The sequence below is a fragment of the Polyergus mexicanus genome, unplaced genomic scaffold, assembly GCF_030449975.1.
Source record: "Polyergus mexicanus isolate NDT 795.1 unplaced genomic scaffold, iyPolMexi1.0 SCAF_18, whole genome shotgun sequence".
Lineage (NCBI taxonomy): Eukaryota > Metazoa > Arthropoda > Insecta > Hymenoptera > Formicidae > Polyergus > Polyergus mexicanus.
The window spans coordinates 1,046,801-1,064,145 of NW_027223338.1; the positions used below are offsets into that span (position 1 = coordinate 1,046,801).

Below are 17,345 nucleotides of genomic sequence, written 5' to 3' on the forward strand. Positions count from 1 at the left end.
CTTGTCATTTTGTTATGTAAGAAATACAATACAAATAGTATATATTATTAATTTATATATTTACAACTTATCATGTAAATAAAACTTATATAAACACTGTATGTATTGTATATAGAAAAACATTTGTACAAAAAATCTATGCAAAAAAATGCATAATTAGAAATTAAATAATAGCAAATTAAGGAAATTATACCAAAAAAATATCTCTCTAACATACACATATATTTACATAAGTTAATTATTATAAAAACTTATGCAATTTATCTTTTATACCACACTTTTAGGAATGTTCATAATACTAAAGGAACATTTTTATCGATGAAATATAAAATACGGAGCAATAATTTTATACTACGTAATTAAAATCACAAGAATCAGCGTAACTCTTCCTCGACTGTTACTAGTATAAAATAAATAAATACACTCGTTTCGAATAAAGAGAGAGAGAGAGAGAGAGAGAGAAAGATATATATATATAACTTAACATATCGTAAAATCACATACAAATTATTTCTTCATGTAAAAAAAAGTTTTTTCGAATTTCTTATTAAATATACGCGTGTTCGATTGCGATACTGGTTATAACTCGTTGATCCTGAGTTGGTTCTTTCTCGAGGTTTTTGGTATTCTTTTCCAGGTTTTCTGGCGACAGCTCCAGGCAAAAGTTGTCGTAAGCGTACGCGTTCGTGACGATATTCGACTGCTTGTCCTCCGAGATCGACACGAATCGTTCGAGGGTAATGTTCTTCGGCTGCGACCACACGTTGGGAAAAACCTTGCAGGCGTTTGTTGAGCTGTCGTACGATTTGCGGGAGAACATCATTTCGATATCGTCGAGACTACGTCCTCGAGTCTCCGGCAATATCGTTAGGGCGAAGATGGCGCCTAATAGACCGGCCGCGCCGAATATCCACATTGTAATCTCCAAACCGACGATTGTATTGAGATCCGGATACATTTTTATCGTGGCGAACGTTAGTATCTGCACGATGCTGGTCGTAAGACCGCCCAAGCTGCCCCTGAATCTTAACGGATACAGCTCCGAAGTCATGACCCACGGTAATGTGAGAAAGCCGATCATAGACGCGCCCACATGGGTCCCGATGCAGAATAGTGGTATCCACGATGGAAGTTCGAACCTGACAAATTATAGCGAAAATATTATTACTTCCAAGAATAGCTACAGTTTTCGAAGAGCAAGACTAATGAACGAATAAGAGACAAAAAATTAAATTAAAAATTAAATCGTGTATAATCCATATACAGAAAAAAGATGATAAAAGCTGATCGTTAGCGAAGATTGAAAATCCAAACCTGAGGGAAAGAGCGATTCCCATAGCCGTGATAGCCATTCCGAAACCGCTAACGAAGGCCAGGTTCTTCCTGCCGAAGATGTTGGCCAGTCCGGCGCCGAGGATCGATGCAAAGAGCCTGATGACACCTATGCCAACGCTGGCCGCATATTCGTTTATATCTACGCCGATGTCTTCGAGTACGCTCACGGCGTAAAATAGAATCACATAAATTCCGGACAGTTGTTGGAGCGTGAAGAAGATGAACAATATCAGGAACGGTTTCCATACGTTGGGCATATGCAACGTCCGCAGTAGACTCTCCTCCTTTTCCTTCCGCTTCGCGTTCGCGTCGCGGAGCTCTTGGTACTCTTTATCGACGTTGAATCCGGGCCCACGTAACCGCAGAAGAGCCTCCTTAGCCTCGTCCGTTCGACCTTTCGAGACCAACCAGACGGGAGTTTCTGGGAGCATCCTGGAGAAGCGAATCTCATGTTTAACGATCGCTCGTAATTAAGAAAATTTTGTTAATTGTTAATTTTTTACGGAAATATTTAAAATATCTTGGCTTTGTATATGTGTGCGTATGTAAAATTTTTATATATGTATAAACTATTGTGATTTTCTTATTTTATAATTTCTTAAAAAATAAGTTTCATATATATATATATATATATATCTATACTGTGTAAAGAAAGTAATTACCGCGTTAATGCGAGCGACAGAATCGCTGGTCCAATGCTGATAGCCGCCGCCTTTTGCCACGTTGTGATGGCACCCAAGGTGTACGCTATCAAAACGCCCAAGGAGACGAGGATCGGTCCGCAACTCGCGAGCCAAGCTCTTTGATGCGGCGCAGCTGTCTGAAAGAAAATATATTTCTTTTCGATATATTTAATTTTTGTAAAAATAAAATAACAAATAGATAAATAGATAAACAATTAAATATTAATAATCATCGCGCAAAACTGTTCAAAAATCATCGTTATAAACAAATTATTAAAATGATCGATACTATTAAATCACTATTACAAAAAGGAACATATTTTTTTTTTTTTTTTTTTTTTTAAATTAACGAAAAGTGTCGCGATTATACGTAACGACGCTTGGTCGTGATTATCAAGGATGCATTTCCCAGCATTTGCATTCGTATGTACCTCGCTGACGTAGAGATAAAGCCCGTTGGCCATGCCGCTGCCGATGCCGCTAATGAATCTACCCGCATACAACATCGGCACGTTCTTCGATAGCGCAATCAGTAGCCAGCCGGCGACGTGCGGAAGCGTTGCTAGAGCGATCGCTGATCTGCGGCCGAAGAATTCGGAGCAAAATCCGGCGACAACGGCGCCGAGCGGATTCGAGACGACGCCGAGGGCGGCAATCCATGAGGCCTGCGACTGGTCCGCGAAATCTGACTCGAAGAGCCTCGGGATCAGGATCGCGCTATATCCTTGAGCCAATCCCACGGAAATTTGGCCGGAATGTGCGGCCAGACCCGCGAGAATCTGGAAAATAATGTCAAATCGTCTAATGAAAATATTCATAGATCCTGTATGCGTATAGATGTATTTGTATGATAATATTACGATTAATTATTACGGTAATATAATTTAATTAATTGTATTATAATTAAATGTCATTATTCTAATTTAATAGATTAATAGAGTAATTTAATAAAAATAGATTGATTCAGTGATAATCTGATAATCAATAAATTTAAATAAATCGAGATTTATTTTGTCACTTTCGCTTGCTATAAAATATTTAAAATTTCAAATCGCTTGCTAGAAAGATAAATTAAAGATAATAATTTATTAATTGTGTAGACATATATATATATATATATATATACATATACACACATACACACACACACACACTATAGATACGCGAATGCAAAGATATTCTTCTTACAATTTATTCTCGGTAACGAAGCGATTAGAATCATATACATCTTTCTTTCGGAACATTATGTGTTTGAAATATCAATAAACTTTCGCGAACACGTATTGAAATAATCGATACTGATCGATTACACAGTGAGATATTAAATTTCAAAGCTGACAAACAAATTCTAGATTCTATGTAAATTCTTCTTATCGACACATTTCGCCTTATGTAATACGTAAACATACGTTAATATCGTTACGTTACACGAACATCATCGTTATATAATTCAAACGATTAACTTGAAATTGTACAAATGCAATTAGAGTTAAAATCAGTAATTAATGCAGATGGTATCTCGCGAAGACAATGATGACGATTAACACGTTGACTGATTTTATCATATACAAATAATATAGCCAGTTTTAATTATTTCGAATTCGAAGCAAATTTTATATGCTTCTCTTCAAAATGTTTCTAAAAAAAAAACAAAAAAACAAAAAAAAAAGAGAAGTACATTACATTACATTACACACATTTGCCTTACATCGCATCACAAATTCGATATATATTCTTATAATACATAAATATTACATAAATATAACATGCTTTTTCCGTAGAAAGTGATTAAAAGAATTATTTCTCATTTAAGAAATTTTCATATGCATTAAAGGAAAAGGAGCAACAAATTTTTCATTGTTTCGATATATGATTCGGCGGCACGTGTTGAATGCAAGTATCTTCCGCAAGTCTGACACAAGAATGATAATAAATAGCGACGCGATGAAACGGATGACTTATCATACACGGATGCGTTATCATTTCTCATCTGATGCGTTCAATCGAAGAATGAATATTGTATATATATATATATATATATATATATATATATATATATATATATATATATTGCATATACCATTCAAAATATTTAGACGCAAAAATCGCGCAAAAAACTGCTCGCAGACGAATAAATCATTCAAATAATGATGTGTTTCTGTTATTAGTCATTATCACATGAATGGCGAGAAGGAGGTCCATACACTTGCCGAAGGTCGGATCAAGGTTCACGTGCGCCCGGAGCTATGATAATGTATTGTCGTACGATTTCGTCGTATGGAAATTCGTTTCCGAATAGAATAATGGAATTTAAACATGATCCATGATATTTCTTCCCGCTCTAAAAGAAATTTTCTTTTCGATTGTCTTTCATTTGATTTTATATAGATTTATGTAAATGTTAAACACGTTTGCCATTTTAATATAATTATAAAAACTCAAGTTTCTTCTTATTAAAACAAATAGATAGAGAAATAATAAATTATTGAATATATATATATATATATATCAATCTTGATGGATCTTAAAAATTATATCAATATGTTTATATTGCTCGTTGGTTATTTTCGTACGTTATCAGGCGGAAGATTGTTAAAGTCAAGAAAAAGAGCATTAAAGTCGCAGGACTGAAATGAAAGGAAACGGAATGTGTTGTTACAGTCGCACGTTGGCTTAAAAAATTCTGCGATATCTCTCTCTCTCTTTCTCTCGCGCGCAAACAAAAGACGAGGATCGAGAAGGCCGAGGATCTATCGATCACCTTAGCCGTGGATGTTTATCCATTTATTTATTTGTAAATCGTCTCCCCTTGGTTGATCTCGTTCAATATAAATCGACTATTCGTGCAAATAATGTTCACGCAATAATTATTCGCATCGATTGCAGTATTTAGGGCTGAGAGATATTGATAGAAAAAGCAAAAAATAAATATCTTGTTCATATATAAGCTTTCTATTTATAATTATTTTTTATTTCATTTTGTAATAAGTTATTACTTTTATATATATATATATATCTTAGTTATTATATTTTTTACCTACATACATTTTTACTCTCGAATATTATCTATATTATTTATTTTATTGCCTTTCGCATATTATTTATTATATTAATTACTACTCTATTACTTTTATTGTATTTTATTATACATACTTTGGCTCTTAAATATATTGTTATTGCGTTTACACGATTATGTAATCGGTCGAAGAAGCGCTCGACATATCATCATTTTCGTCTGGCTAACAATAAATAGTTTTTATTTCGTGCCGGCAATATCTTGCATTTTATCGATATTTTGAAAACAAAAATTTTTAGCGAAGAAATTGCCTGTGTATGAGTATGCGTGTATTGCTTTGTTCCGTCTGTTCGATTAAATAAATACCTAATATTAAAAAAAAAAAAAAAAAAAAAAAAACCTATCTTTCTTATATTCGATTCTCTTCTTATATTTATGCGCTATTTGACATTTGCTACCCTTGCAACAAAATATCAATATTCCATAATGCGCATTCCACGTCGCAATTCCAGCCGCGAGAGAATGCGGTATCATCGCAAGCGTGCTTTATTGCGGCGTCGCCAATCGCGTAATCGTGATACAAAATTAAGTAAGAACTTACATCCTTTTTGTTGCCGGAGAAAAGAATCTTCGACCATAGCTTCGTTTGCGTGATCATCGTGCACGTCAGAATATAAAATGGCAGCTGTAAAACAATATTATTAAATTATTTTACCATGTATTATTATGATATCAATATAGTTCAAGAAATGACAATAATATGTAATCATAGACCGTTTTAAACACAATGCCGATTATTAAGGACGCTATTTGCGTATCTCTTTACCGATAAAAAAAGAAGGAAATACGAAAAGGAATTTACAGTAGCATAAATTCTCTCTCTCTCTCTCTCTCTCTCTCTTTCTTTCGTTAAGTTTGACGAATTGTTCGGTGAACTCGCTTCTGGCGCGAAATTCGTTTCTCAACGTTAATAATAATAATAATTACACGGCTAAATGCAAATAAACCATGGAGCTTGTACCAGCAGATTCCACGCGTATGATTGAAAACCGTATAATTGATACGTATAATGAAAGACATTAATCTACCTCCAATGACGATTACATTATATAAGTGTAATTGTTACAGAGTGAATTTCCCACAAGAAAAAAGTAAAGGAGCTACCTCCACAAATTCAACTCTCAAATTAATTGATTCCGTTCATTCCTTTATGATTCATTAGCTTTTGCGATTCATTCATTTGTTACATTCTATTACGTGTACATATTTAATTGCGTAAATATGTTTATGTATTATTGATAATTATTTTCAGACAAACGTCTCTTCAATTAAATCCATAATTTAAATCTGTAAAATAGTCGGTATGTAAAATTTCGAAACAATGATCCGCGTGATTTTATCGAGCTTTGTTAATAGTCGCTTGTGAGTTACATTCGCGCACCGCGACGCATAAATTGGCATAATAATCGCATGATTAAACGTTTGCTCGCCGCTAGTTTGGCAACGAAAATATTTAGGGGCAATAATGTTTTACTTCGTGACTCACATGAGACTGACTCATTACTGTCGCAGGATTTTCGATCGGTTTCATACGCTTTCAACGCGATTTAATACGGCGTGCGAGAAGGATCGGAGATGAACTTTATCACTATAACAATCCCTTTTATTCTACCTCGCACGTCCTTTCATCGCATCACGTGCAATTTCATCGTCGCGTTACTTGCATTTAATAAGATTCATGTCGATTAACGATGATAATCATTAATCCGCTTGCAAATATCAGTGTATAGATTATCATGCATTTTATATGCGCCAAAAGACATGTCTCTCTCTCTCTCTTTCTCTCGACCAGAGAGAGATCATTTCATTAATTTGATCATAAGTGTATTTAAGGATCTTGCGCGAGATAGCCGTCCTTTCGTCCTGCCTGTCAAACGTTCAAGATTAATCACGCGAGTGATATATTCGAATCGAAGCAATCATTATTTTCACACATATACAATTTTATTTATTCATCTAGAAAAATTTTTATTGAGTTGTAAGAGTCTCTCGATCTACAATTCGAGAGAATTCCAGAGAATTCTAGAGAAATTTTCGTGTCCGAAGATTATTGCATAACAAACGAGATGTAAATAAACGAAGCTATCGCAAAATTACGAATTGAAACTATTATATTGCACGCTAAATTGCTGCACATCGATTTCCGGTTTTGCGTCGCAACGGAACGTATATACGCTCGCTTTCGATAGCGCAGAATAATACGTTACCATTGACGTGAAATAACACAATTACGAGAATCTCGAGATCCCCCATTGGACGGAGAATATTAGATAATAACCATCTATTATGAAGATTTACGATAATTCGTGCGAATAAATATTATTTACGGCCAAATATAATTCTAGTAATTCCTCTTTTTTATTTCAATAAAAAAAATAAATAAGAGAGAGAGAGAGAAAGTCTCATTTATTAAATATTTTTAAATACGTTCCCTCAAACGCAAAAAAAAAAAAAAAAAAAAAGAAATAAGAATACGCAAAACAATAATAACAGCGAGCATAAAATATAAGACATTCTAATAACGAGAGAAATGAAAGATAGATCAGGAATAAGTCGAGTATTTTAAAGCGGTCAGTAGCGATATTAGCTAGTCGTGACAATCGTTGATCAAAATGCGTGACTCTCGCGCATTAGTATCTGTGTTTAAATTCAGCTGATGTTTGTGCATTGCCTACATATATATTGTCGGTAAGAAATTATTCCGCACTTTATGTTAGCCGAGCTGAATCCGAAGAGGCGTTTAAAGAACTCGGGATTCGACATTGCGGCAGAGAGAGAGAGAGAGAGAGAGAGTGAGCATATATATCATCAACGGCCCCCATGTGATTCTACCCGATGCTTGAGCTCTAAAGATAAAATTAGTATGTAAAAAGTGATATCGCTCCAAGTTTTTTGTAAAATATTGTATAAAAAAAAGAACAGTCGACAAAAAAAAAAGTAATTTCTTCTAGCCATTGAAACTTTACATAATAAAACTGTATGTATGTGTATATGTAACTACGTACTATGTATGTCAACTTTGACATTGAAAATTAATCTGATGCAAGTGTTTATTGTTCTAGAAAGAGAGAGAGAGAGAGAGAGGGAGAGAAAGCAACGTAACGGCATTATCGTATCGAAAAAATTTGTAACACGTAAATTACACGCTGTGCATGAAATTTGCACATGGAAAAAAATGCTTCTTTAATCGATTAGAACAGGGATTAAAATGCCATTTGTATTAGTTTCGACGATTATTGAAAAAAATCCGAAGAAATTCGTTTCCATATACGCATATAGTATTCCTTGTGTCAAATTGCAATTTTCCAATTGCGTTGATAACGCAAAATCCTCTCACGTCACAATGTATTAATACGATATTTGTTTACAAGCTTCAATTGCTATTTTTGCCAACCGGGCGAGACTCGGGGCCTTGGCAAAACTCGCTTAGATGCGTAAGTAGGTTTTCCATCGAAGTTATTTTTCGGACGCGCAAATCTCAAGTATAATATATTATGTAGTTTCAACGGATAAAAAGAGATGCATCGACAATATTTAATTTATATAATTAAATGGCAGGGAGATGAGAAAAAAAAACACACAAAACAAACATCAAGTATATATATATATATATATATATATATACATATATAAAAAATTATTCTGTATATTCTTTTCCAAAATCTCTTAATTTATCTAAATAAACTTGGTATTATTAAAAGATAAAATTATTTTAATTAAATTTATATTTATATCTAACATATTTATTAATATTAATATTAATATTTAATTTAATTTAATTTATTAATTTACAAAATTATTATTTTTTTTTTTTTTATATCTATCTAATATGCATCTTTTTTATTTCAAATTACGATCAGAAGATAAATAATGCAGAATATAAATACCTTATAATTGTCTGCCTTCTCGACTGGATCAACAACGGCAAGGATGTTTCTCTTCAATAATTTTATATTGTACAATCTTCGCGCCGTCTCTCTTATCGACGCGCGTGTAGAGACAGAGTCCACATTTCTCTTCGAATCAAAAGGTCTGTCAGCGTGATGTGAACTCGCTTATAATGCGAACGCTTTAGCCGTGGATTGTGAATTAAAGAGCTGAAGAGGAAGCTGAGAGGAGTGTCTGTCGGACAACAATCGCGGCTTAAATCGACAAGGGTAAGAGTAAAAAAAACGCCGAAAGTCTAAATCTCATGACGGAATGTATACGTCGATTATTGATGAAAATGCCGCATTTTCGAGGTCTTTTTTTCCGGATCGCGAACTTTCCCGATGTCCCTCATACCACTGTGGTTCTCTTGCCGAGTTCGTGCTTGTCCCATAGAAAAAAAAAAAGACCGAGAATCTCGTTGCGCGTGTCACGATGAATCGGAAAGACACAACTGCCGACGTTACCGTCGCCGCTTTTTTCACGCTCGACACTGAGATCATTTTCGTCCGCGCTTTCGCATTTATAGCGGCAAAGGCAGCCCGGCACACTTGAAACGCTCGACGCTCTGTTTGCGAAGTGCCCTTCCACAAAGCACCGTCTCTTCCGAGGTCTCCCCGGGATATCCTCGCCATCAACGAACACGGATTATTCAATATGGATATTCTTCAATTAAATTCTAGATCGACGTTATTATTTCGTACACATCTTATAATTAATTTATATATATATATATATATATATATATATATATATATAGATTTAAAGAAGAGAAAGGGATGACGAGGGGATGAGATTATACGAAGACTATCGCGGGAAACAAGCGGAGACGCATATACGCTGGATATTCTTGACAGAATGGAAATTCGAATTAACTTTCACGCGAATAAGTGTATCGTAAAGATGCATGCTGAGTTTTTTTTTTTTCCCCCTCGAAAAAAGATGATTTATATAGACCATAGTTGTAGCTCTTCATCAACGATAAAGACTTCTTCCCGTAGCGATGAATCGCGTGCTGATTTTTATCGGTAAAAAGGAGAGAGAGAGAGAGAGAGAGAGAGAGAGAAAGAGAGATACCATTATATTAGCCATTCATGACAGAAGGTACGGCCTCCAGAGTGATTGTAAGTTCGTGCACCTTTCATGATAAAGAGCACACAATGATTAATAACAATGCGAACAAGTAACGTATGTATATATATTTGCAATCGAGATCTCGATCTTATGCATCCATGACCAATGCGAGAGGCGCGAGAGAAGATAAAAAATTCTAAATGACGCGAGTTTAGCGCCGGCAATGGCCCATTTCTTCTCCTTAAAAAAAAAAAAAAAAAAGGGGGGGGCTACTAAAGATAGCGTCATTGTTGTCGGGACGATAAATTATATGTCGCATCATATTCTCGCACCCGTATAGCGTTTTCAAGTGTTTCCTTTATACATCGCGACAGATGTTTAGTCACTTCGTCAAAGTTCCATCTGAGAACGCTGATGCTGATCAAGCATATTTATAACAATAAGAAAAGAGATGAGTTTTATAAGGATAATATCGTCGTGAATGATTGTCGGAGAAACGGCGTAACGATAGTCATGTCGTAAAAATAAAATAAAGAAAAACGATATAGGAACACCCCTAATATTTCGGCGAGACTTGCTAATTTTCAAATGTATAAATTAATAAAACGAATTCTTATAATTTGTGTTGCATAAATAAAAAAATATGTTAAAATAATAGAAAAAATTAGACATACACATGAGAACGCAAAGAGAGAGAGAGAGAGAGAGAGAGAGAGAGAGAGAGAGAAGTTTTTAAGTTCGCTATAATTTATTATCCTTATCAGTACCTTGCAAGGAAATCTAGAGTTGCATTAAAGTGTAAAACGGCGCCGTCTGTACAATCGATGCTCTCTTTTTTTTCAAGTGCTCGTTATTATCGTCCTATGCGAACTCACGATCGCCATCGGTAGGCATCCAGTAGACGCGATTATGATCGGCTCACCGTATATACACATATCGATGCAAGTTTAAACACAGCAACGATCTACATCCATTCGCGGCGGGAGACACGTCCTCCTTAGCGATTGCAAAGTCCTACGCTGGCAATAAAAAGTCAATGTTATATACGACAATAGGGGCAATTGCGATTACCGGCTCGCGTCCCTGACCCGCGAAAACGTCATCTTCGCATTTCAATTCCGCGTATGATCGCCTTCTTTCAGCCCTCGTGAAAGCTCGATATATTTTATCGCGTCGATAAAATTATTTACTTTCAAATTAATATGACAGAAAAGAGGAGAAATAATATATAAATAAATCGAATAAATTATATTAAAAATAAATTTCATCTAAATAAATTCCATTAAATAATACTTCAAAATTCACATCTATCCGTCTAGATTATTATTTAATATTGTTCGGGGGAAAGTAACGTCTTTTTACCTTTACTAGAATCGCGAACAACTTGCGCGGTCGATTCCATCGGTCGCACATCGCCATCTAATTCGACGTGTTAATTAATTCAACATGCCCATTCATAGTGTCCATCTTTAACAATTACGAAAACTTCATTACTTGCTTCATTGGCGTTTATATTCTTTTTGCACGAATTTCCTTGATGCGCCTTTACGGTTGAAATTTCTTTCGAGATCATACCGGCGGGAATTATACGATCGCCGAGGCCTTCGAAATCGATTTCCGATCCAAGGAGATCTCTCTCGACTGACTTGAAAATCCCTCTTACGTGAGTCTCCTTATGGGAGCTTACACGTGGAAATATAGACGAGACGGAAATTATATAAATATTATACGTCCGGTAGATTCGTAACTTGATCCGCTAGATTAATTTTCATCCATCTTACGTATATTTGCTGCGATCTCGTTGTCAATAGTATTGTATTATATTTTCTTATCGGTCAAATTTGCATAATATATACGGTATGTAGATTGGACGCAAACTTTTGTATGTCATCGTTGCTCCCGTCAGAGATAAAATTGATATTCAGTATCATAAGATTTTCGATTCAATCTGTGTTTCGACAAACTTATAATTAGAATAAAAAAAAAAGATCGTTTTATTAACAATTGATTTATATGATAATTGATGATGATTTTTTCGCGGTTATTGTCTCAAAATTTATGTATCGAAAATTATATGTATAAATTAATGATACGATTGAGGATAATTCGTGAGTGGACCATTCTTATTCTCGCTTCGATAGCGATTATGATTAACATAATAGCCGTAGGTTCGTATAGCTTACTGTTAGATCGATTCGCTAGATTAATTTTCATCGATCTTCGATTCGCGTGATATAATCAACGTTTTGATTTGCATACGTTAATTTGTCCATAGACACTAAATAGCATCGTCTCGTCGCGCAGCGGCATAAATCAGTGTCTTAAGATAAGCATTGGACGACTTAATCGTCCTGCTTTATATCGTATTCGATGACACGTGTGATTAAAAGATGACGCACGAAAATAAAATAAGAAATTCCCTCGCTAATTTTGAATTATTTTTCTTGCAATTTTTAATTTTTAAATCCTATTGTTTCACTTCTCGACATAAAAATAAATCTCGGATAAAATTCTTGCATATCGCGAGAGAGATTGTCAGAAAAGATTCAAGCCTCCGCGAATCAATGTTCCACTCGAAGGTCTCGGCCCGTTAATTTCGGCGTTTGATGCGAACAAACGAAAGTTTCGATCACGAAACACGCCCAAGGATCTGTTTAACTCGGGAAGCAGCTATCTCCGTGACAAATGGCTTATGCAAATGACAGGAGCAGCAACCCTCACGACTACTTCCGTTTCCTTTTTTTTCTTTAGTCAACAAGAAATTGGGCTATTTCCAGATGGTTGAAAAAAAGTTCACGTTATCCGCGTTTATGTTTCGAAAACATTGACTTCGTAATCGATGAGGATATAATAATTATTCCAACTGTTTATTCGATCCTCGATTAATATTCTATCATTTACAATTATCATTTTTTATCTTTTAATTTGACGATCTGTTCATTTATGCCTAATGTATTTTACATTCGCTTTGTTTTCTAGTATATGTATAATTAAAATAAACACATTCCATTATGCCAACATACCCCATTCCTGCTATCAATTATAATGCCACTCTGTATATATATATATATATATATATATATATATATATATACAGAGTGGCCCCGAACGTTCCAGCCAGATTTTGAGGCCTTATAGAAAATTTAATTCTAAACAAAAAATGTCCTATAAACAAAATGATGAAAGAATGCTTTATTAAGAAGTTATCGCTCAAAAATCTCAGAAATCGTGATTATTTTACACATTTTACAAATATCATGGATGTGCGTCTTTTAACAAAGAGTACCGAAACAAAAGTTGTTGAAAATTAAATTATCTTTCAAATGAGATCAATGAAAAAAAATTTATTTTGTTTTCATAAAAGAAAAAGATTCTTATTTCTATCGTTTTTTTCAAGAAATTTATTAAGCTTCATTCCCTTTTCGCCTTTTACTCTTCCTTTGCATCGATGATTTTTGAGCGATAACTTCTTAAGGAAGCATTTTTCGACCTATGTTTATAGGAAATTTTTTCTTCAGAATTCGGAGCCACCCCATATATATTAGATTGTTATATTGACAGGACTTTAATATACTTACTCGATAATTTGCAGCACGTTCACACTTTCAATATCGTAATACCTATATTTTTTGCAATACGTTTTACAATCTTCATGTATATACAGAATGCGTAAAAACGCCGCCTAATTACAAACATATTAGATCGTATTAAATGGCGCGATGACTGATATAAGAAAGGTCGAAAATTTATTTGACATGCAATTTATGATATCGTATAATTTTCATTAAATTCAACATTACGACGACGGCAATCGACGTGGCATACAATTTGGACTTCCTGATGCTGATACATCATATATTTGAAACTGCATAAGAATCGCCGTACCGTATTGTTACGGATGTAAACATAACGATAAGCAATGACGGAAAAAGATTTGCACGCCGATGTCGAAATTAAGTCATTTGCCATCGAAACGCCGCGATTGCGTAAAGAAAGATTCATTGGAAAATTTTATCTCGCGCACACACACACGTGTACGTACGATCATAATAACGTCGATTCCTATGGAAATGTTTCGGAAAAAAATATTCGCAAGAAAAAAATAACATTTGCATAGAAATGTCGAAGGTAAAGCGACTCGATCGCGATGAATCGTGTACGTGTCGTTGTAATAACTATGATATAATTAACAGGGCGAGTACCTATATGTTATCGGACGATAAGACACGTAACAATCGCGCATAATTGTTTCTGATTCGCCCAACAGTTGCTAATTCCCGCGCGCAATTTATTTAAGATGAGTTTTAATTGCAACAAGACACCAAGACGCGAGAATGATCATCTTATAGATGTAATTGCGCGTAATGAAAGGTTTTTAGAAATTTCTCGCAACTCGATGTTTATGACCGCGCGATTACATATAACGACATTGTAATTATTGAGTATGATTGTTACGATATCGCTACTCACACGTATGATGTAATACGTAACAGGTTTATCGTACTCGATTTCGAATTCGCGCGCATACGTTTAAAAGAAAAGAAAAAAAAATTTTAATGATTCAGATTCTTGTAATATAATTAATTAATTAATTTGTAAGATAATATAATTAATTTCCGATTAACATTGAGAAAGAATTATTTTTAAAGAAATTAATTTACTTCCAATTATATAAATAATATGATTATAATTGCTGCGGCAACAATTTTTATTTAACACTTATTTATGTTATATATATTTGGCGATAAATTTATGAATTTCTCTCTTCAGTGTTACTAAACGTCAACTAAGTTTTAAGCAACGATAGTAAGTTGTAAAGTTTATTTCGCAGATGCGACAAATTGAGAAAAGTGAAAAGTTCTACGAATTCGTGGAAATTTTCGTCGAAAATCAATTAAGCATCTAGTGAAATCATTAGAGAAGTGGACCGATTTATAATAAGAGAGGAGACGGAAATATTCCAAGAGAGTCCGCGAAGAAATAATGAATATTACGAATTCTCTACGTATTTCGATGCAACAAAGATAATTATCTTATTTCTTTAAAATCGCAACTTTTTGAAATTACCTGCGTATATATCATTTTCTATTGGACAGAATCGTCAAAGTTAAACAAATGAAAACGTCAAAATAAGGAGAAAAACGACGATCTGTCGCGCAACGCAACGTAACGCAACGTGGCGAGAATATATTACCACGTTAAACTTCAATTACTACAATGTCAATCTTATATCTGGCCTGATTTATTGCACAGTTATATATAAACAATTTGAAATAAAAAAAAAATATATTCTACCCCTATATGTGTCATAATATATGTATATTTAAAATAATCCCTACATAATTTGACATCTGCATAATTCAGCACCGATCATGACGCTATTCGCACGTTTTTCCGCAATTATTTAACGTAAACGAACACTTTTGAATGATATAATTCTGGATTAAAACGACCATCAGTGTTATACCTTCTTCCGTTGTTGTTTGACGTAAATAAACAATTTCAATTATAATTAAAAACAAATTCTAATCTTGAATAATATAATACGAAGAATAAGGGAAATGATAAAATCTGTTATTCGTCGTTTCTTTACGTCGAATTGTCAAATGACGATGGAAAAAAGTGTGAATAGCGTCACGGTCTGCGTTGAATTACGCAGATGTCAAATTACACGAGAATTATTGTGTTGCGTTATTATATGACAAATTATGAAGATTTATAGATTATATACATGCGTACTCTCATAATGTGAATTATAAAACGCGGATGAAAAATCAAATGATAAATTGTAAAGAAATTTTGTGCTGTTCATCATGCTGTTTGCGTGGTCGCCGAGGCGATTTGTATTTGTATGCGAAGTACGGGATACACATTATGCAAGATACGCAAGGCGGCCTTGACAATGACCACTGCCGCTGTACGGGTTACGTTAATACCGACGTACCATCGGCTATCACTGTGTGTGTGTGTATTGTTAACGCGTCGACAAGATAATCGTACTAACAATAAGATTATAAGTGACGATCATTTGCGCGTTTCTCGCGTAGAAACAAACATTTTTTTTTTTTCTTATGATTCTTACTGCTTATGATAATTGCAAATCAAAAAAATTCGGGTGTAAATCCTTCGACTGACTATAAAATCGACTTTCTCAACGATTTTTGTAATTCGATGCTATTCTTACTTTTTTTTCAATAGTTATTAAAAGGTTCTTAGGTATTTAAACGTCAAATTAAAGTTTTCTTAAATTTAAATAACACTACCATATGTGAAATTAGTTGGAAGAGATATATATGTTGTAAAGGAAAACAGGAAGCAGTAGAAACGTCCGAAATATATTCGCGATAGTGATCAGGCCATAGAGAGAGAGAAAAAAAATTGAGAAAAACAATTGATACAGAATCGCATTTAAAAAAGTCGTTGACCTTCTCAATTCTTAACTCCAAGGTTTTCGATTAATCAACGAACTTGAAAGTAATCGAAGGAAATGATCATCGGGATAATTATCGAGATGCATTCGTTTCTTACAGTGCACTTTAATTCAATGACACGCATGATCGGTCCTGCCTTTTTCTTAGAGTCCCGAAAGATTTAGTTTATTTCGGACGAAATGCACGAGAATTAAAGCAAAGACTTGAAAATGATTCAATCTATTTTAACTTTCAAAATCAAAATATTTCTTCTACTGATTTGATGTATAACGTTTTTCACGCAAGAAGGATTGCGCTCGAAAAAATTATTTTGATAAGATAATAAAATAACAGATCGTAAAATTCCTCTAATAAAAAAATGCTTATGTAAATATTGAAAGTTTGTCGGTTCGAAAACAATTGAAGCATAAATACTGCCATTCAATCGAAGAAATAAAACATCGAATAGAAATCTATATATCTAAGGATCAATACTTACCGCAAATTAGAATCGTTGTTCGAACTGCAGTCGGTGTGTGAGGAAAAACGTAAATATATATAAATTAGACGTAAAGTTAAAAATATAAATCAACATAATAAGAAACCGCATAAAATGCACACTTATTATATCAATCTGAATATATAAATTGTGTTTCTTTCAAAAATTGCACGATTCTACTTTTAAATGCAAAGTATTAAATACTAATATGCTTAACATGTTACCATTTAGTACTCGATAAATATTACAAATGGATAGTCAATATGTAATGAATCAATATGCATTATAATCTCGAAATAATTATCACAAAATCGAGAATGATAAATTAATGAAATAATAAT

General features: G+C 34.0%; 1 protein-coding gene across 4 annotated transcripts; it reads right to left on the reverse strand.

Annotated features, from left to right (window-relative positions):
- Window positions 1–186: 186 nt before the first annotated feature.
- On the reverse strand, window positions 187–17,228 carry LOC138941211 (facilitated trehalose transporter Tret1-2 homolog). 4 transcript variants are annotated; one of them, XM_070310642.1, is made up of 7 exons: window positions 17,005–17,226; window positions 8,982–9,216; window positions 5,636–5,719; window positions 2,450–2,797; window positions 1,998–2,155; window positions 1,315–1,767; window positions 188–1,139 (listed from the first exon to the last, which is right to left on the reverse strand). In XM_070310642.1, the coding sequence occupies exons 3-7, from the start codon at window positions 5,690–5,692 to the stop codon at window positions 548–550; spliced, it is 1,608 nt and encodes a 535-aa protein (XP_070166743.1). In that variant the 5' UTR covers window positions 5,693–5,719; window positions 8,982–9,216; window positions 17,005–17,226; the 3' UTR covers window positions 188–547. The 4 variants fall into 4 exon arrangements, with proteins under 4 accessions (XP_070166745.1, XP_070166744.1, XP_070166743.1 ...); XM_070310641.1 differs by lacking the exon at window positions 17,005–17,226 and adding an exon at window positions 10,863–14,726; XM_070310644.1 differs by lacking the exon at window positions 8,982–9,216 and having other exon boundaries at window positions 187–1,139; window positions 17,005–17,228.
- Window positions 17,229–17,345: the final 117 nt, after the last annotated feature.